Genomic DNA, 19,891 nt, shown 5'->3' with positions numbered 1-19,891 from the left:
TGGAACGGTGCGCTGCAGACGGTCCCGCATCCTATAAAGGCTCCAGCGCGAACGCATTTTGAACACACAGCCACACCATGATCGACCAACTCCTCGGCCGCCCGTCTCCAAACCTCCGCCGTTCACAGGTATTCATCGTCCTCTTCTTCTGCATATGGCGGTTGTACAAAGGTGACGGCGCACCTCGGCCCTTTCCCTCAAGGACAGAGTCAGCGTTCGCCCCAGGGCCTAGTGGACGGCGGGGGCTAAAAGCGAGAGATAAGGCTGGAAAATCGTGGATATGGAGACTATGGGTTCAATTAGTTGGGAAAAGGGCGGTGGCGTGGATTGGCAAGCTCAATGAGCGACTGAGTAGGTTGTTTTATGCTGTTCGTCGCAGCAGAAGCCGGGCTGACGTCTTCTAAAGAACATTTTACGCCTTATCAGCTGATATTGGCCACTTTGACACTGGTGTATGCCTTGAGACACTTCGATGATCTGCTAGGAATCAGTGGTGAGTTCTGACGCCCTCTCTGAAACATAAAATCAGGACCTAATTGCTGTGTAGCGCCTGAACCTTTAGCAAAGATGGTAGGCCCATATTCATGTCCATCATCTATTGGAAAGGTCTAATATTCACTGCAGTATACCCGGTCGTACTATCGCGCGACATACGTCAACACAGCATTCGATGCGGGCTTCTCTATAGCCATGAACATACGGCCCAAATGGTTGAAGGACATTTGTAGCATGTTGTTCTCCGCCTATTACCTTGCCTATGCCAGTGAAGGCGATGAGGTTGTGAGTGATTGCCTTTTGTGAGCCCAATAAACTGCTAAGACCTTGGCGATAGCTCAGGCGGTTCCGAGCCGTATGCTCTGTGGAAATGCTTCGGACTACATGGGAGAAGACAAAGAATCCCTATGTAAGTCCTATAACGATTGAGTTCAAAAACTCATCGGCTTGTAGATTCGCCTCATAACATCGAGCCATCGTGTCCGTTTGCCTATAGTCCGAACAGTCACCATTGCTCGCCCTTCTAATTCATCAAGATCCTCATTACCACCTGTCAAGGCAATGCTCTTTTTCCCAGGTTCAGAAGAGGAGCTTGCGTCTGCTACAGAGCTCATTGTAGACTTTCCAGGGGGCGGTTTTATAGCAATGGGTCCCGAATGTCATGAGGAGAGATTGCGCATATGGGCTAAACGAACAGGAAAGCCCGTACTAGGTGTGGATTACGGGAAGGCCCCGGAATGTAAGTGCTGCGAGACTTTTCCCCGTGAAAAAAGCTAATTTTATATCAGATCCATATCCGTGGGCAATAGAGGAAGGCTTTGACGCCTATCGCACCCTTATGGAGACGAAAGGAGAAGTTATCGGCATCACGAGCGGCAAGCTGGGGATTGTACTGACAGGCGACTCTGCGTATGTTGCCACCCTTTCACGTGTCGATAACCATGCTAACCTGAACAACAGAGGAGGTAACATCTGTGCCACCATTATGCTACGTATCCTTGAACACCCTACTGGCATCCCGAAACCCGTCTCCATGATTCTTGCTTACCCCGCTCTCGATTTCAATTTCACTTCCTGGATGTCCCCTCAAAATCTTCGCGTCCTTCGCACTGAGCAAAGCGAGACACAAATACCTGGTCTCGTCCATGGGAAAGACCACATGCGTCATAAAGCGCCGCTGAGCGTGGTTGATGATCTGGAAGATAGAACCAGAAAAAGCGGGAGTAGCAAGCAGAAGAGCTGGGCAAAGACGCTTTCAGGCAAGCTTCCCGGAGTAAGTCCGAAGAAGGAGGATGGGGTAAAGAGCTACCCTCAAAGTCCGGCAGCATCGGGGTGGAAATCATTACCTCGAAGTATGTCAGCTAGGCTGACTGGATGGATTGGTAAGGAAGAAGAGGATACACACGAGGAAGACGACGAAGAAGAGGTTCAGAATGCCCGGTGGGATCAAAGGAGAGACGCAGAAAAGTCTCTGGCAGAAAGGGTAAAAACTCCTCGAGAAGAAAGAAGATTTGAGTTTACCCTACTAGATTCACCTGCTCCTCTAGAGGGAAAGGAAGAACAAGATTTGCAAGTGAACGAGATGGTGGAAACGAAGAGGAAAAAGGTGCCTATTGGTACCAGATTGACAATGACAAGCCGAGTGGGATACTTCCAGGATAGGATCATCTCTCCTAGCATGGTGAGTCTCCCGGTCTACTCATTACTATCCTGGTTAACAATGTGTCCCTAGATGCGTGCCATGGCTATACTTTACATTGGTCCCGCTCGTAACCCAGACTTTGAAACGGATTACTATATCTCTCCAATCCTTGCGCCTCCTCATCTCCTCGCTCATTTTCCTCCGGTATATTTCATTTCTGGCGAGCGCGACCCATTCGTGGACGATACAGTGATTTTCTCTGGCAAAATTAGAGAAGCTAAGCGAGCTCGCAAAGCCCAAGCCGAGACCGCCGCTCTGAGCAATCCGTTCAAGTTCGGAGAAACGCTTCGGATGAGCTCTGGGAAACGCGGAGGGAAATCCTTCGCTGCGAAGATGGATACACCTGACCCAATATTGTCAGAGCTGGATGATGACTGGGTTCAAATGAGGATAATCGAAGGATGGGGGCACGGGTTCATGCAAATGTCGTCATTGATGCGTGAAGTGGACCCCGTGTTGATGGAGATGGCAGACTGGATTGACGAATCATTTGAAAAGGCGAAGGAGAAACAAATGGATCTGGAAAAATTACAAGCGGCTAAGATGGCAATTCCGGCTTCTCCACTATCTGAGGACGGCAGTCGCACGCCTGTGGAAGCCGCCCTCCTCAACAACAGTATCACTGCCCATTCTGTCCATATCAAGCCCTCACGAGAGTATGGTGAGGCCACCCCTGGTCAAGCATCCAAGGGGGGTGATCTCGGCACAGCCTTTGCGGGTGATGGAGAAGTAGATGACGGCAAAGACAATATGGTGACATTTACCCCCAAAACTAAAAAGAGGATTCCGCCACCCTCGAATTTCCACACGGTGCCGCGTCGACCGTCTAAAGAATCCCTTGCACTGCAGCGCTCTCCATCTGCGCCCAAGTTTGATGCGGACGAGACTGGGTCGTCAGGAGAGGCTATGACGATCCAAACGCCACCTCTTGTCAACTCTGCTAAGCGTTTCTTGTCAGTACAGGGTACGCCCAAAGGTTCGGGTGCCTTTGCATTCTTTGGTTCCGGAAAGAGTGCACCTACATCCAAACCCCGTTCTGGAAGGATCTCTCCTACCCTCTTTGGTATTCCTCGGATATCCCCGTCGCCTGCGGGAATAAACGGTGCCCCAGTTACTGAGAGTAATACAAACAAGATAACTAGGCCGCCTCTATCAGGGGCTGCATCTGCACCGGACAAACCCAAGAAGGGTCTCGTTGCTGCAGCAGTCGCCAGCGCCCGCGCTGCCAGTCCTGCATTAGCTGCTGCAGGTTTTGCCCCTCAGAGCGTGGGTAACGTATCAGAAGCTGAATTATTGCGCAGGAGAAGGATGGAGGCAGTTTATGGCATCGGGGAGACTAAAGATGGGACTGGTAATGAAGTGGACGAATAAATTTGTATCGTAGATCATCAGTTGAATGCCTGTACTCAATTTTTTCGTGATTGTTCTAGCATCCCACTTTTTATTGTTTAATTATGTTTATCAATGTTTTTACTATGCAAGATTGTATTAGAGTCCATATATATTGAAAATGCCCTTCAAGGACAGCCTCTAGGGTATCAGGTTTATGATTTTGCTATAGTGCCCGAGGTTCATTATCTAGCCCTTCGTCCTTCCACCTGACGCTTTTCATACTCTTCCTATTTCTTTCATCTCTACGCACCTCTCCCTTGACGATTGCAACGCCATATATACTTGTTGGGTCGGCCATACTCTTTCCATCCCAGAGAGGCTTCTCATACCAATCTCTCGTTACTCGCGCGTTATCGAGACCCTTTGGGAAAACTATCACCGGACTAGCACCACCTGGATCAGCGTATGCGGCGTACTCCCATGTTCCAGATGATTGAGCAGTAGAACGGGTCGTAAGGGCTGAATCATGTAGATTACGATGGGAAAAGTTGGGCGAGAAGGAGATAGACGGGATTTCTGGTAGATGAAGGGGAGCATAAGGGTCATGTGATAACGCATGTGACATAGGGAAGCTCAGAGGGGGCATAGGGAAGTTGGATGCAGCCGGATTAACCACACCTTCTCCAGTATGCATGCTTTCGCCCTCCGACTGCGTAGACTTCATTGTGTTGCCTCTGCTAAGCCCAGTTGCTATATAAGTAGATCCATGGGAGTAGACGGAATGTGAGGTCTCGCTGGGCGCAACAACATTGAGTTTCGGCTGACTCTTGTCCGATCGCCAGTCAAGGCTGGCGGACTGAGATTGGGCGCGAAGAGGCGGGGTTGCGGCGTATGAGCTTCCCCATGTAACAGGAATAGCCTCACATAACTCTATCCTCGAGGACGCTTGAGCTGCTACTGGAAGAGAAGGGGTAACCCTTGGATAAGGTCCTCCCTCTTCCCAGCCTGCCTGGTCGTCTGTATTAGCATCTATAGGAGGGTCCATCATGAATGCTCTAGGCGGGCTAATTTTTCTCTTCAAAAACTCTCCGCCAAGAGAAGATTGAGGCCGATTGGTATACTTATCAGCCCATGCCCTGTTGCCTTGTTGCTTATGTGATCTTTCGCTTCTCGAGAAGAAAGAGTTTCGGAGGTGTTTGAAGGGAAAGATTGGCGGAAATCTTCCGGATCCTTGGCGCACATGAGAGATAGGTCTGGTCAAGAACGTAGAAATAGCTAGAGACTGTCTTGAGAGAAGCGAGGGTGCAGAGAATCTCGACTGTAGACCGACGTTATTGAAAGGATATTCGCCTCGATCCTTTTCATCGTGGATCCCCATGTCTGGTTCAGGGACATCCCCGCCGTAAAACCAACTTGAACGAAGCTCGTTAGTCCGTTGGATTCGCTGGCGCCTTTTCCACCATCGTATAATTAAGAGAGATAATGCAAGAAGGGCAAAAAGACCAAATACACCGCCGATCGCGGCTCCGACAGAGACAGCTTTGCTGTGATGCGATGATGCTGACGACGGTGTAGAGGAGATTGTAGATGATGAACTAGTATTATCGGCCGCAGCAGTGGCGTCATGCGTGTTTGTGCTCGATGTGGTATGTGAAGGTACGACTTCGCTCGTCGCTGTCGTGGTTACAGGGACTGTAGTGATGTAAGTTGGAATGGCAGTTTTAGAATTTGTTTGAGGAGGGTTTGCTGCAGTAAATACAGACAATGATGGAAACGTTGTTGTAATGAATGATGCCATATGCCCGGCAGACGAGGTAATTATGGGTGATGAAAATACTGAAAGGCTTCAGGTCAGAGACGATTGACGACTGCAATGTACACCAAGTTTCACTTACCGCTACCACTTGAGGAAGCCACTATCCAAGCGCCATCTCCTCCGGCTGTCGTTGAGTCGCTATATTCCGGTGTACTCATTGAAGTCGCTTGCTGGGATACCTCCTGATCGGCTTGGGCTGTTGGCTGAGACAAATCTGTAGAGGTAGTAGTCCACATTTGTGTGATACCAGGCTCGCAATTTGCCCAAATTGTTTGCGTTGGCATTACCACTTCTGAAGCAACACTACTTGTCAAGTACATTGTTGACCAAGAGGTAATGGGGGCGTAAAACAAGGTGGTGCTCGATGTGATGGCATTGCAGGACATATCGTTACTCGTGTCATCCCATTCATCATCGTCGTCACTGCCATTGCCATATTCGCTAGACGAATGACTCCACCATTGTCGGCGTTCGTTCGGAAGAGAAGAGGTTATAGTAACTCTGTCAATATTCTGAGATCTCTCGCGCACGTTTCTTCCCTGGCTCCATTCCCAAGCAGTGATAGTGTCGCTAGCAGCTGAAGTTGGTAATGAAGGGGAAGTCCCGGGGCTCTGCTTTGTCGAAATAAAGGCATATGTGAGAGTAGTAGATGTCCTAGTCCCAAGCTGTACAATCCCGACTTTAGCTTCTCCTGAATATAGGGATGATGTCTGACCGGGTTCTTGGCTGGTTTTGCTGGCTGAAATTCTTCCGACTTCGGAACTCGAATTTTCTGCCTGCCCTGACTCTACCGCTATGTCCTCGACTTCTGCACCTGTCTCTTCAACTATATTCGAGGCAATGTCTCGCTTGGCTGTCCTTGACGTTGTAGTAACAAAATCAGCCTCACTTGCCCTTTGCGGACTTTGTATGGAGCTCCCGCCAATCCCAGTGGCCTTAACCAGCAGATTTTCAAAGCCACTATCGCGCTGCCTGCTGGTAGATGTAGTACAGCTTGAGGTCAACCACAGACTCGTTGAGGGGGAGGGTGTGACGATAACAGGCGTAGATGTGGTGATGGTCGTAGGTATGTATGTCCTACATATGTTCCCAATTTAGTTTATGGTTACGTTTGGTTAGCGGGGAAAGACTTACGTGGACGTAGAATACAGTGTAGAGACAGGGCTTGCTTCACACGCCATCTTAACACGAGGGGAATTGCCTTTACTTACTAGAAGATGCCAGAGATAGAGTGTTGGAGGTCACCAAGTGCAGTGAAATTTCGAGTTGTGAAGAGAGACGTTAGAGGAACTTGTAAAGAAATGAGAAGAGGTTAGCAAACTCCATATGTCGATGCTTTGTTCCGCTTTCAATACATCATTGCCCAATCCCAAGGACTACTGGCAATCAAAGGAGGACCAATTTGGCAGATGGAATGCACCCATTATATCTAAACATCAATCGAATCAAGGTTAGAAGTGAAATAGACAGTTATCGCGAGCAGATGAACTTTCCACAAAGGGACGCCAAAGGGAAACGGATACGGATCAGACCCCCTTTTATTCGCTGCTCAAAGGCACTCCTTATAGTGAGAGCAAACCAAAGGTAGTTAGAATAGCCGGCTGATACCTTTGAAATTTGATAACATGAAGACTGTACATTTCTACTTGCTAGACGAGGTTTTATAAGCCATCAGTCCAACAAGGGCCAAAGAATACCCTGTATTCATTCTTTATCAGCTACTGACCTGCCTTCTTCTGGGGAAGTTACAAACCAAAAATCTGAATACGGGTGATAGGACTTCCAAAAAAGATACAACTTGATGATATCAGCAGAATATCCTACAACCGTCTTTTAGCTAATTTCCAGAGAGGCTATGATGAAACAAAAAAAAGCGCACTTTGAAGATACCAGCCAGAGTAAGCACCAAACCTCCTGCTACACCGATCAAAAACACAGCCGCGACGTTGAGTCCAAAGGCCACAGCTGCATTTGAAAGCATAATCAAAGGCCCTACGCGTAAAAAATGTCGGAAAGGCGCAAAACCCTCTGTGAAGGGTATGAAGAAAGCATTTATAATGGCGCATACAGGAGCGTAATAGTAGAGTGACACGAGTGGGTCCATCTTGAGGCCTTGGAGGAGAATCTGAATCATGACGAGGCGGCTATCAAGAGCGTCAGCGAGCTTTATGATGGCAATCGGGTGGTGGCATACGACGACTCAAACTGTGAATAGGGGGATCAGCGAAACAGCTAACAGGAGAAGGTAAGACTCACGGCCACGGCGCTAACTTGGCAAATGAAGCCAAACATTTCAAAATACAACTCGCCGTAAGCCGCTGTGTACCCTGTTAATAAGGCGGTATGATTTCAGTCCAGACAGCATACCTAAAACGCAGCCAGTGGAGATGAGTAACACGATTAATATCAATCTAGAGTTGAGCACCTGAAGTTTGAAAGCGGCAGAGATGAGGAGGATAGCCACGGGGGTGAAAGCCTGAAGGAGCAAGTCAGGAAAAGCACAGAAGAGGGATAACACACCTTGAGCATTTGAATGAATGACACGCTTAATCTGCAGCCACACAGGATCAGCACACTGCCAAACTGGAAAAGTAACTGACTGACGTCAAGTATGCTGTGTTACTCAAGATGAGCGACCCGGAAAAGAGGACGCCAATAGGTAATATGGACCTGAGATATAACTCTCGCTGTGATGATATGTAAATTTTCACGCTTGGCCAGAGGTAGAGTCACACTGACTGTCATTTCTATCTTGTCCAGTCCATCGAGCAGATTTGTCGTAGCGCGCAGGATTCGTGTTCCAAGGGCCTTTGGCGGATGTGAGCTTGTGCGGTTCAAAGGGTGAGGGAAATGACACTTACGGCACAACCGAGATGATAGGCGGTGCTATTGCTGTTAGCTATGCTATTGCAATGTGCAGGCCATGGCTTACATGAATACAGGCTTTGGAGATAAGAACTGGTCAGTCAATCGGCCAAGTCTGAACTATATCCGAACTCACATATGAGTAAGCAAGATTGGTGTACAGATATTCTTGAACAATTCATCAGATATGATTCCATACTTAGAGACAGGAAACCAGCTCACTGTTGTACAGAATTACCGCAGATGAAAGGGCGATCCATATGGGAACTGCCTATATTAGCACCACTGTCACTGCACGGCGAAATTTACCCACTAATTATAGCAGCACTTAGCTGAGTCTTTCTATTCCCGACCTGAGGCAAGCTGGGAGTTATTTCCACTTGATCCTTCGGGTCTTCCAGCTACTGGCATGTTAGCAGGGCGTTGATTGTAATAGAAAGGCAGACTTGCCAGTTCCTCCTGTTTCAGATCTGCTGACCACCCAGGGGGATTGACATAACCAACACCCTCGCCGACTTCTCCTCTCGAGCTGGGAGCGAAGCTGAACCTGTGTGAGTACTGGGACATAGGCGCGGGACTGGTGAATGGAGGAAGGGGGAAGTGAATGGTGAATAGAGATCGTCCAGCGCAGTTGTTCATCTCAACTTGCGTTGAACAAAACTGAAATAAGGTTCAGCGCGCGTCCCTGGAAGCCCCATCTTATCTCCCGAAGCGAGTACGGCTGGAATGCAAAACTACTTAAAATAATTAATAAACTATTTTCTAATCAAGTGGAGGTGCTCATGCATTTTAGCGGCATCAAATAGTCACGCGCTGATAAAAATACTACTACGTACGGGCTACGGATTTTCGGTTTCGGCCGTCATCCGACTTCCAACGTCCAGCGCCTATATACTTTTCTTGGCTCTTCATTTCTTCTTTTAACTGCCACTCACTGCCAAAAAGCCGCCCAAGACGTGTCGACAATGACACTGACAGACTATTTCTCAGTAAGTCTACCCCGGTCAATGAATACGAGAAGCTTACTTGGGGCCAGCCGGTGGCATTCTTCATCCTCCTTCGAGAAAGTCTCGAAGCAGGCATCATCAGTACGTCACTTTGTGTCGCCGTATAGTTCTCCCAACTAATAATAGACAGTCGCTGTGCTTCTAGGTTTTATTACCCAAATAATCCCCAAACCATCATCGCATCCTCGCACTCTCTCAACTCCCGGTCACCCAGCTAACCTTCCACGCCACTCGGGGGAATCTGCGCAGTCGGAGAACTCGGGTACTCAACTCCTCTCTTCTGGCCGTGCGAGTATAGATAGGGGGTATGGTGCTTCTTCAAGAAGCGTGTCTCCTGCAAGAATAGAGAGACTTGAGGTTGAAAATGTGGCAGAGGAAGTAGGCAAAGATGAGGGGTTGCTTGGTGCTGACGTGGATCGACGTGCGATCATGAAGAAGATGAGAGTGCAAATCTGGAGTGGAGCGATTTTGGGCGGTAGTGTAGCTATTGCAATTGGCACTGTTTTTCTTTACGTCGTATGTTCAACTGATCTCTATCTTCCTGCAGCTAAGCTGACTTTTTTCAGTTTTATACCTACACCAGAGACCTGTGGCAAGATGCGGAAAACCTATGGGAAGGCGGGTTTTGTCTACTTGCGGCTGTCCTAATCTTGGTCATGTCCCTGGCTTTCCTCCGACTTCCCCATGCCCAAACCAAATGGCGATTAAAGCTGTTGAGCGCATATCAATCGCAGTCCAACGATGTCGAGTCTGATTCTCGACCTGGTTCTCCTGACGGACGCCCTCATGATAATAGTCTCGGACACCCATCACAAGTTACCACAAACCCTCGTCGCAGGCGAGCTAATCGAGCTTCCGCTATCCTCTTTGGGTTGCCATTCATCACTGTCCTCCGCGAAGGTCTTGAAGGGATCGTGTTCTTGGGTGGTATCGGCCTTTCGGAGTCGCCTTCATCCGTCATTGGCGGCGGCATTTGTGGTCTTTTCGCAGGTGCCCTCTGCGCTTATCTCTTGTTCTCATCCACCACTCCGCTCTCTGTTCACACTTTTACCACATTTTCCTCTCTCCTTCTTTTCCTCATCGGAGCTGGGCTTGCATCTCGCTCCGCTTACGCTCTTGAACGTCAGTACTTTATCAACCATGTAGGCGCAGCTGCTGCCGAGAGTGGCAATGGCCCTGGCAGCTATCGCGTCAAGGGTAACATCTGGCATTTGACTTGGTGGGATCCCGAACCCGGGAGCGGGGATAATTGGGCGCAAGTCGCACAAGCCGTTCTGGGATGGAACAATACCGGTACTTGGTGGACCATGTAAGTATCTCAACATAACACAGTCCCCTTTGTATACAGGCTGATAAGGTATACAAATTAGCTCAACGTACATGTTTTATTGGCTGCTCATAACGTTTACTCTCATCTACATGAAATGGGCCGAAGGCCGTTGCGCTATTTTTGGTGTCCTCTCATCAAGGGGTAAAGAGCTGGAGAGGAGTCGACGGGTGAGAGGCACGGCGGGTGAAGATGATGAGGAGGTGCTCTTAGATGACCGTAGTGACGTTGGCGAGTAGTGCATTTTTACAGCAGTAGGGTTAATATCCGGACCCGATACGACACATATATGTATTGCTCAATGTTGCGAATAAAGTGGATGGCGAGGTATCTGCCCTTGTAATCTTCAAGAGGATGTCGGATCCCCCAGTATAACCCCACCAAAACCCCAAAACTACTACATGCAATCCCATATCTCTAAGGAACAACTTCTAATCCTAAACTCCTCGCTGTGCCCACAACCCCTCTGGCAACCCGCTCAAGCCCAACGGCCTTCAAATCCTCATCCATACATTTTATCTTCGCAATCTCATACACATGCTTCAAGCTGACCTGGCCCGTTTTCACCTTCATTCCTTGTCCTGAACCCTTGTCAATGCCAGTTGTTTTTTTCAAAAGGTAGGATACAGGAGGTGTTCGAGTAGCGAATGAAAATGTTCGGTCGGGGTTGATGGTGATCATTGTAGGGATGGGGAGGGATGTTTGATAGTGTGCTGTCTTAGCGTTGCTGTAGAGAGTTTGATGTTTTAGCTGCCATCCATTGAACTTTATCGGTCTCAGAGACGTACAATTCCTTGCAGAAGTCCATGGCCTTTACACCTCGAGCACCCAAGGCGGGACCAACGGGTGGTGTGGGAGCAGCCTTGCCTGCGGGAACGATAATTTTCTATAGTAACCGCATTAGCACGAGACGGTTTGAAGTACAATCGGCTGTGTGAGCGAGCTTCGACGTACAACTATTTGGGCAGCGGCTGCCTTTGACATGATGGAAAAGAGCAAGGGAGGTTCTAGTCGAGGAGGTTAATTTTAAATCCGAGTTGGCTGTAGCGTGTGAAATGTCCGCTCGTTAATGGTGTACGGGCGATTAGAGAATCCAAGGAGATGTTTTGTATTAGACGAGGATGTGTATAGGAAGAATTCGCGGAGAAGACAAAGGCAACTAACTGCTGGAATGTCGAAATCTTAAATGGGTTGTTAAATAACTTAATGAAAAGTACGGCAATGACCGAGCAGCTGATCATGTTATTTAATATTGTTATTAATTATCGTGTGACCGGCGGCCGATCGATGTCCAGATAGAAGATGAACATCCACCATCGGCATCAGCCTCCACTCCACCGGCTGTTTTCTGCTCCATATAATTCGAGTAGTGATATAGCGGAAGCTCATCATTGAACCACCAATAGCCCTTACCTAGCCATGCCCAGTAAGCTACTCTTGCCCTTGTTGAAGCCCACACTCCGCTCCTTCCGTTACATCCCCACTTCACTCATTACGCTCCCCGCATCCGTCGGCTTGCACTTCACCTCTCACCCGGCTCCCACTATTTCAAACTATGTAGTTTCTCCTACCACCAGCCCCCTACATCTTCCCTTAATCTTCACACTGGCATCCATCCCCATATTCTACCTGCTAGGTTTGGTGACTGGTAAGGTGAGCTGGGTCGACAAGGCGTGGCCGCTGTACCCTCCTGCCATTTCTGCAATGCTCTACGGATGGGTTCTGGTTAATCACGCTGGAGGAGTCTATGCCCATAACATTCCAAGGGTCACCTTCATGTTTGGTCTTCAAGTACGTCCCCTTTTTAAATGATCTGTGTCATCCACATTAACCTCTTATAGCTCATATGGTCATTTCGCCTATTCTCTCATGCTGTCAAAAGAGGCTTTTACAATCCGAAATCCGAAGATTATAGGTATACAGTTTTCCGCAAGCTTGTCCCCCGTTGGGCATTTGCCCTTGTCCACGCGTTTGCTGTGGCTTTCGCACAACCTATACTGCTCATGTCATTGAGTCTTCCGCTTTACGCCGCACTTGTATCCCCTCCTGCATCCAAGCAGACTGACGGATGGCGGACCCTCACATTTGGGAACATATCACGACTCCTTCCCTCCCATCTCCGAAAAGCTGTACCACCGCATATTGCGGTACTCAACATGTCCGACTATATCATGACCATGGTCTCTTTGCTCATCATCTACGCTGAATATCAAGCAGACAAGAAGATGTACCAATTCCAACAAGGGAAACATAATAAGATTTCATCCCTGTCCAAGGAGCAACTTATACACCCCCCTGTCCCCCAATCTGGTGAAAGCCAGCCGCTTGTCCAGAAAGAAGGTTTACCGAAGCCTTCACCATATCCCGCTTCTCATCACCCAGGTTTCCCAACACAAGGAATGTGGCGGTTCTCTCGACACCCAAATTTTGCAGCAGAGCAGTTGTTCTGGGTATCTCAAGCTATGTTTCCCGGGCTCTCAGGGAAGGATAATGGGATCAGTGGTAAAGGGTGGTGGGCGGGCTGCGTCTTTGGACCTTGTTTCGCTTTGAGTTTGCTATTCCTTTCGAGTACAACGCTTACAGAGTGGATTACTGGAATAAAAGTAAGCTTTTGATCCCCTTCAGGTGTGCAGAGGGTATAAATACTGACTAGTTCCCGCCAGTACCCCGCGTTCAAAAACTATAAAGGAATTGTAGGAGAATTTTTGCCACAAGAAACGTTATTCAAGTGGATCTGGACGAAGATCACAGGCTCGAGAGAACGTCTGTATCAAGCAGTTTACGGGCCTCCTCCGGGTGAGAAACAAGACTCTTCAAGGTTAAGATAATAAGCCCTATGTGTCACTACCTTACTCTTTTCAGTCATTACGGGAAACAGTGTAGAGGCACCAGTGTATCAAATGTTACAAGTATGATGAGGACGACTGCTCTGTGTTTCCGGTGCTCGCAGATCTCTATAAGTCGTTAACTAATCATGCATCACACATATATGTACAAAATTGGTCCATATTGCATCCGCGATGGGCAAGGGGCGACAAAAGTAACTCGTTCAAAATCTAATCTGATAACTGCCATTCGCCTTGGTCAGGTATCGTACCCATTTGACACTTTGGTACCCGCTCTTCTCAAAGACCTTTAAGAATCGTACGAGGAGACCCGACGCTGTGAACATAACAACTGCAATTTTATTCGATCAGTACGAGCTTCCCTGATGGGACATAGCAAGACAAATTGGGCGTACCCGAAAAATCGACCTGGATAGGTGGACGTGACCATGCTTGCCTGTGAGTCGTTGCTGTGAGGTCGGCCTCGGCGGTAAGGGTACATTCCTGAGCACCTTGAATCCTCGGTATTCTGAACATAAATAAGCATTTGTCATTCACGCGGACGGCTAGCTGCCGCAAAGACTTACTTCCAGACGATGACATTCTCTCCCGGCACGTACTTTGCCTTGCCTATACCTACCTTACTTCTAACGCCAGTCGTGTTCAGTGGTGTCGGTATCCTTAATACAACGTTGTTGGCATTCAATTTGGAGTCGAAAGCGGCACGGAGGTGGATGGTATACTCGACACGAGATTTAGAAGGTTCTACGACATGAGTTTGAAGGCGGAAGGGGAGATTGATGTTTGTCGTTGAGCGGTATCTGCCCAGCCGTCAGCTCGCACAAGACTTTATCCGCATGTACATACCGCATGAGCTCAAACTCGCCGTCTGGGGGGATAAAGCTGATCGATCGATCACTATCAAACTTGCCTAGTCGCACGCATTGGTGGAATTGACAATCGTCAAGCTCCACCGCTGAGTCAGATTTGGCTGCTTGTTCACCGCCCCTTCAATGACTATCAGCGATTATATTTGTGATGGGAAACTACGATGTATGTACCGTTTTTGAAGCACCAATTTATCATTGAGACCGAATTTACACTCGGGGGTGCCACTCAGATACGCCCGCATGAGGATCTGGCCGTCCACATCTGCTCTCAAAATGGATCCTGTAGCCAAATCAGCAACTAGAATAAGGTGCTACCATTGCAGATCACCTTCTTTACTCATCAACATATTGACAGTCTCAATAACGTCGACAAAAGCCTCGTTCTTCCTATACTTGACATCCGAGCGTCGCCAAGATGTTGCTCCTGTTGCCTGAATGGTGATCTTTGACGAGTCTTCGCGCTACAGAATGAAAGGGTTTGCCAGGGAATCAGAGGTAACAAAGTCAAGAAGGGACATACCACAGCCATTTCAGATTTGATACTCTCGGTCGTGATGTACATTTTGAGTGTGTCGATCTCCGAGTTTTGAGGAAACCCAAAGTCAATAATTTCTACATCCATCTTGAGTAAGTATGGCAATCCCCAACCGTTGGATAATTACATCATCGCTCACCATCAAGCAGTTCATAGATGAGAACAAAGTTATTCTTCACGCTCTCTTCATCGAGCTTGCCAAAGTAGCTCCTCGCGACGGTGATGAATCGGTAAATGAACTCGAACACAAGGGCGGCAGAGGCATTGCATCTGGAAACCGTTAGTTTGAATTGGCGCCAAAGTTCATTGGTAGGAAACGTACTTTGTGACACCAACGATGTAGACATTGTTCACCCTCACATGGAAGAAGGATGTTGAACCAAGGGTTATAATAGGTGAACGAACGTCGGGATTGGAGATTACTTGGATACGAAAAACATCAGAGAGCGATCGCCTTCATTTAATGTCAGCCATGAACAGTTGCGGCAGCCCAGTTCACCTACTTGACATCCGAGCGAAATAGCCTCGATATAAGGACCTGGCGAATGGTTAGCAAAGTGTCCAAAGAATGTGAGATGCGTCTTACCTCGCCCTTTTGGTTGAATATGAAGAATGCCTGTCCAAAGTCAGCGCTGTACTGCCGGAAAATGGTATACTTACTGAGATCATGGTGGGGTGGCACACGAACAAGACTCAGAGGGCTTTCAACATTGAGCATTCGTTCGCTGGCGAGTGACAACAATACGACCATGAATGGCGGACGAATGCCAGGGAGGCATCGGTTATCGCCGCCTTGTTAATATGCTTAAATAAAATGTTAAGTATGAGTCGTCCATCCGCTCCTGTTACACTTTTCTGTTTTCGGATAGGGCGAACTGGGCGCATCGTTTTATTTGGCCTTTGACTCTCACCTTACCTTCTCGATAACGGTGTATGCTCCGTCACGCACTGAGATCAGTACAACGCATTTTAACCCCAAGCCCTATTGTGTACCCACGCCTACAAAGAACGTACGCAGCAATGTCCGCTGAAGAAACCAAGGTCCCTTCTCAAGAATCCTTGCCCGTAGAGGAGATCAACCCCGCCGGCCCGCAACCAGCAATCGCTACCGAGGGTGCCGCTGAAAAATCGAAGAAGGGCGGTGAGTAACATAAATGTAGATGTAAATAGTCGCTGAATATACATTGTATAGCCAAGAAGGAGGCCAAACGACTTGAAAAGCTCGCCAAAGCTGCCACCAAGACTTCCGCTGCACAATCTCAGGCCCCCAAGAAGGAAAAGGCTGAGAAGAAGGAGAAGAAAGCCGAAGTTCCTGCTGAAGCTTGGGTTGACACGACTCCCAAGGGCGAGAAGAAAGGTTAGTGGTCTTGTGTGATCGTGGCAATGTTCAAGCTAATGTAATTGATTAGATGTCTCTGGTAACTTCCCCTCTGGCTATGACCCTATTCAGGTCGAGGCTGCCCATTATGATTGGTGGAATGCCAAGGGGTTTTTCAAGCCTCGTTACGGCGCCGATGGAAAGCCCTTGGACAAGGGAACTTTCTGTATCACTTTCCCTCCTCCCAATGTTACCGGTAATTTGCACATTGGTCATGCTTTGACCGTCTCCTTGCAGGACGCTTTAATCCGTTGGTGAGTATTCTGATGTTGATCATGTCACAAACTAACTTTTTTTTAGGAAGAGAATGCAGGGTCAAACTGTCCTTTATCTTCCCGGATATGACCACGCGGGTATTGCTACACAAGCAGTCGTTGAGCAACGTCTTATGAAGACTGAGGGTCACTCTAGACATCATTACGGCCGAGAAAAGTTCCTTGAGAAGGTTTGGGAATGGAAGGACCAATACCAGGGCAAGATTACCAACCAGATGACTCGTTTAGGTGGTTCTTTCGATTGGGACAAGGTGGCGTTCACCATGGACGACGTGAGAAGTAGACGACTGTTCCAGAAGGACCAAGCTGACAGAGTTTCTTCTAGAACTTGAGTACCGCCGTTAGAGAAGCATTCGTTCAAATGCACGAAAAAGGTCTGCTTTACAGAGCTAACCGACTGGTGAACTGGTGTGTTTACCTTAACACCTCTCTTTCCAACCTCGAGGTAGGTTCTCTCTTCACCGAAGTTTCAATTTTCCGCTAATTTGCAATCCGTATTAGGTCGATCAACTTCACCTTACTGGCCGAACCCTTCTCAATGTCAAGGGCTACGATGCCAAAGAGCGTTTCGAATTCGGTGTCATCACTTCTTTCGCTTACCCCATCGAGAACTCTGATGAACGTATCATCGTCGCTACTACCCGTCCTGAAACTATGCTTGGTGATACCGCCATTGCTGTGCACCCTGATGACCCTCGCTACACTCATCTTCACGGCAAGTTTGCAGTTCATCCTTTCAACGGCAGAAGGATTCCCATCGTCACAGATGCCATTACTGTCGACATGGAGTTCGGTACCGGTGCCGTCAAGATCACCCCTGCTCATGACCCTAATGACTTTGAGTGCGGTATGAGGAACAACCTTGAATTCATCAGCCTGATGAACGACGACGGTACCTACAACGAGAACGCAGGTCCTTACAAGGTCAGTTTATGATGTTGCCGTGACTCACTGGATGTGCTGATAAGGGAAATAGGGAATGAAACGATTCCATGTTCGAAACGCCATCGTCAAGGACCTTAAGGAGAAGGGACTGTACGTCGAGCAAAAGGACAACGAGATGCAAATCCCCATCTGCTCGTGAGTGTTTGTTCTACTTTGCATTTGGGCCGGGATTAATTTGAGTATCAGTCGATCTGGCGACGTCGTCGAACAAATCATCAAGCCTCAATGGTGGATCAGCTGCAAACCTCTTGCCGAGGATGCTCTCAAGGTGAATCGCTTGTATTTTTCGTCGGTTTCTCATCTAAACCAAACTCCATAGCGAACCCGTGCGGGCGAACTCGAGATTAAGCCGAAGACGTCTGCCGGCGACTGGGTACGATGGATGGAGAACATGCAGGATTGGTGTATCTCCCGTCAGCTCTGGTGGGGTCACAGATGTCCTGCTTGGTTGCTCAAATTTGAGGGCGAGTCTCCCGACGTGCGTCTGGATTCTTTCTTCTTCTCGTTAAAAAAAGTCTGATGTCTTAAATATTATAGACTTCTGACGACAAGAACTGGATCGTTGCACGAACTGAGGAAGAGGCTCAGGAAAAGGCGAAGGCCCGTGCTAACGGCAAGAACTTTATCTTGGAGCAAGATGATGACGTGCTTGACACCTGGTTCTCTTCCGGTCTCTGGCCTTTCTCCACTATGGGGTGGCCCAACAAGGTATGCGTATCCAAGCTTAGGAGAGAATGATGACTAACATAAAGAAAGACACCCGACATGGAGCATTTCTACCCCAACTCCATCCTCGAAACTGGTTGGGACATTCTCTTCTTCTGGGTTGCGCGTATGGTCTTCTTCGGTAACACCCTTACCAACGTCATGCCCTTCAAGGAAGTCTACTGCCACCCCATGGTCCGAGATGCCTATGGCCGAAAGATGTCCAAGTCTTTGGGTAACGTCATTGATCCTCTGGACGTGATCACTGGCCAGAAGCTGGAGAAGCTGCACAACGACTTGAGGATGGGCAACCTTCCCGAGAAGGAAATCTTGAAGGCTGAGGAAGGCCAGAAGAAATTGTACCCCAAGGGTATTCCTCAATGTGGTACCGACGCCTTGAGATTTACTTTGTGTAACTACACATCTGGTGGTCGAGATATCAACATGGACATTGGTCGTGTGGAAGGTTACAGGAAGTTCTGCAACAAGCTCTGGAACGCGACCAAGTTCTGTCTCTTCCGAATGGACCTTGTCGATTTGCAGGGTGTCAGGCAGACAAGTGCTTTCGTCCCCAATGCGTCTCACTTGCCCACTGGCAAGGAAGGTCTTGTCGAAAAGTGGCTTTTCCACAAGCTCAACCTCGCCAGCGCCGCTATTTCGGACGCCCTCGAAAACCGGGACTTCTCTGAAGCTTCTACTGTCGCCTACCAATACTTCCTTAACGATCTCTGTGACGTCTATATTGAGGCTACCAAGCCCATCTTCGAGGCCAACTCTGATCCTGCTGCCAAGCTCTCCGCCCAAAACACTCTCTATACATGTTTGGAAGCTGGTCTCAAGTTGTTGCACCCCTTCATGCCTTATGTGACTGAAGACTTGTGGCAGCGTTTGCCTAGGAGGGAAGGTGACTCTTGTGAAACCATCATGTTGGCTCCTTTCCCCGAGAAGATCCCAGAACAAGAGTTCCCCGCAGAAGTTGCTAGCTTTGACCTCGTTGTTGACTGTATCAAGTCTGCTCGTTCGGTCATTGGTCTTTACAATCTCCCCACCAACGGCAAGACTCCCGAAGACAAGATCACTGTGATCATTCAGGCCCGTAACGCCGAGCAACTCGAGTTGTTGAAGTCTGTGGAGACTGTGATTGTTGGTTTGACAAAGGGTTGCGGTAAGGTTGAGTGGATTCAGGAGGACAGCGAGATTCCTCGAGGCTGTGGTACTGAAGTCGTTACTACCGACATCAGTGTACACATTCCTGTCCAGGTACGTCATCTTTCAGTTATAGAAGCAACTGGGTCGGTACCCCGCTGACATATCTTTGTTCCTTTTTCTTACAGGGCAAGGTCGACGCTGCTTCTGAGATTGATAAGCTCGAGAAGAAGTCCATTGTAGTCGAGGGACAAAAGGCCAAGCTGCAAAAGGTCATTCAACAACCCAATTACGAGAAGACTGTCAAGGAAGACGTGAGGCAGCAGAACGACGAGAAGATGGAAAAGATCGAGGTTGAAATCGAAGCGCTTAGGATGGCCATTGAGAGGTTCAAGGGTCTTTTGTAGATAGGTTAGAGATCGGAGGAGTGTGAAATGCACGAGACTGTTCCCAAATACAACTGCTTGATTCTTATACGCGCAATATGCCAGATGTCGAGTAGTCTACGTAGTAATCCTTTATATGGTTTCACCCGAACACATTTTTTGCGTTTTGCGTTTCGTACCCAAGGACTCGCGCGCCTATCCGCGCCTGTCTGTTTTAAGGTTGTTCTTCTTCTCAGGGTCGTGTTCATGGAGCAACGTCACC

The 19,891-nt window shown here is 48.4% G+C and overlaps 8 protein-coding genes across 8 annotated transcripts; 4 read left to right on the top strand and 4 right to left on the bottom strand.

Annotated features, from left to right (window-relative positions):
* Window positions 1–6: 6 nt before the first annotated feature.
* Window positions 7–3,680, top strand: CNB01950 (hormone-sensitive lipase, putative). Its single transcript, XM_569123.2, has 10 exons — window positions 7–351; window positions 407–493; window positions 548–570; window positions 625–780; window positions 833–904; window positions 949–1,234; window positions 1,284–1,404; window positions 1,456–1,768; window positions 1,883–2,176; window positions 2,228–3,680. Exons 1-10 carry the CDS (start codon window positions 78–80, stop codon window positions 3,566–3,568), a joined length of 2,967 nt encoding a protein of 988 aa, XP_569123.1. The 5' UTR covers window positions 7–77; the 3' UTR covers window positions 3,569–3,680.
* CNB01940 (conserved hypothetical protein) lies at window positions 3,632–6,624 on the bottom strand. Its single transcript, XM_024656498.1, has 3 exons — window positions 6,480–6,624; window positions 5,425–6,422; window positions 3,632–5,365 (listed from the first exon to the last, which is right to left on the bottom strand). The coding sequence occupies exons 1-3, from the start codon at window positions 6,524–6,526 to the stop codon at window positions 3,753–3,755; spliced, it is 2,658 nt and encodes an 885-aa protein (XP_024512226.1). The 5' UTR covers window positions 6,527–6,624; the 3' UTR covers window positions 3,632–3,752.
* Window positions 6,625–6,791: 167 nt separating this feature from the next.
* Window positions 6,792–8,885, bottom strand: CNB01930 (conserved hypothetical protein). The gene is made up of 15 exons (XM_024656497.1): window positions 8,661–8,885; window positions 8,524–8,611; window positions 8,433–8,477; window positions 8,347–8,378; window positions 8,278–8,288; window positions 8,207–8,231; window positions 8,085–8,153; window positions 7,950–8,032; window positions 7,866–7,896; window positions 7,713–7,821; window positions 7,602–7,663; window positions 7,540–7,550; window positions 7,225–7,489; window positions 7,099–7,165; window positions 6,792–7,043 (listed from the first exon to the last, which is right to left on the bottom strand). Exons 1-15 carry the CDS (start codon window positions 8,847–8,849, stop codon window positions 6,988–6,990), a joined length of 1,143 nt encoding a protein of 380 aa, XP_024512225.1. The 5' UTR covers window positions 8,850–8,885; the 3' UTR covers window positions 6,792–6,987.
* Window positions 8,886–9,076: 191 nt separating this feature from the next.
* Window positions 9,077–10,853, top strand: CNB01920 (iron ion transporter, putative). Its single transcript, XM_569122.2, has 5 exons — window positions 9,077–9,199; window positions 9,247–9,298; window positions 9,348–9,733; window positions 9,784–10,526; window positions 10,588–10,853. The coding sequence occupies exons 1-5, from the start codon at window positions 9,176–9,178 to the stop codon at window positions 10,781–10,783; spliced, it is 1,401 nt and encodes a 466-aa protein (XP_569122.1). The 5' UTR covers window positions 9,077–9,175; the 3' UTR covers window positions 10,784–10,853.
* Window positions 10,775–11,679, bottom strand: CNB01910 (60s ribosomal protein l19, mitochondrial precursor, putative). The gene is made up of 3 exons (XM_569121.2): window positions 11,499–11,679; window positions 11,333–11,430; window positions 10,775–11,271 (listed from the first exon to the last, which is right to left on the bottom strand). The coding sequence occupies exons 1-3, from the start codon at window positions 11,526–11,528 to the stop codon at window positions 10,962–10,964; spliced, it is 438 nt and encodes a 145-aa protein (XP_569121.1). The 5' UTR covers window positions 11,529–11,679; the 3' UTR covers window positions 10,775–10,961.
* Window positions 11,680–11,901: 222 nt separating this feature from the next.
* Window positions 11,902–13,529, top strand: CNB01900 (hypothetical protein). Its single transcript, XM_569120.2, has 3 exons — window positions 11,902–12,335; window positions 12,386–13,147; window positions 13,208–13,529. Exons 1-3 carry the CDS (start codon window positions 11,964–11,966, stop codon window positions 13,370–13,372), a joined length of 1,299 nt encoding a protein of 432 aa, XP_569120.1. The 5' UTR covers window positions 11,902–11,963; the 3' UTR covers window positions 13,373–13,529.
* On the bottom strand, window positions 13,504–15,514 carry CNB01890 (intracellular protein transport-related protein, putative). Its single transcript, XM_569119.2, has 12 exons — window positions 15,455–15,514; window positions 15,381–15,410; window positions 15,298–15,332; window positions 15,117–15,248; window positions 14,934–15,064; window positions 14,780–14,871; window positions 14,588–14,720; window positions 14,431–14,539; window positions 14,237–14,377; window positions 13,957–14,190; window positions 13,786–13,898; window positions 13,504–13,721 (listed from the first exon to the last, which is right to left on the bottom strand). The coding sequence occupies exons 1-12, from the start codon at window positions 15,461–15,463 to the stop codon at window positions 13,594–13,596; spliced, it is 1,287 nt and encodes a 428-aa protein (XP_569119.1). The 5' UTR covers window positions 15,464–15,514; the 3' UTR covers window positions 13,504–13,593.
* A 110-nt stretch (window positions 15,515–15,624) lies between these two features.
* CNB01880 (valine-tRNA ligase, putative) lies at window positions 15,625–19,698 on the top strand. The gene is made up of 12 exons (XM_569118.2): window positions 15,625–15,935; window positions 15,987–16,151; window positions 16,204–16,426; window positions 16,473–16,719; window positions 16,773–16,892; window positions 16,949–17,371; window positions 17,424–17,527; window positions 17,579–17,660; window positions 17,712–17,870; window positions 17,930–18,100; window positions 18,149–19,357; window positions 19,432–19,698. The coding sequence occupies exons 1-12, from the start codon at window positions 15,728–15,730 to the stop codon at window positions 19,648–19,650; spliced, it is 3,330 nt and encodes a 1,109-aa protein (XP_569118.1). The 5' UTR covers window positions 15,625–15,727; the 3' UTR covers window positions 19,651–19,698.
* The last annotated feature ends 193 nt before the right edge of the window (window positions 19,699–19,891 follow it).

The sequence above is a fragment of the Cryptococcus neoformans genome (genome assembly GCF_000091045.1).
Source record: "Cryptococcus neoformans var. neoformans JEC21 chromosome 2 sequence".
Taxonomy (NCBI): domain Eukaryota; kingdom Fungi; phylum Basidiomycota; class Tremellomycetes; order Tremellales; family Cryptococcaceae; genus Cryptococcus; species Cryptococcus deneoformans.
The sequence above is the reverse complement of the archived record's forward strand: the minus strand, read 5'-3'. Positions and strand labels throughout refer to the sequence as shown.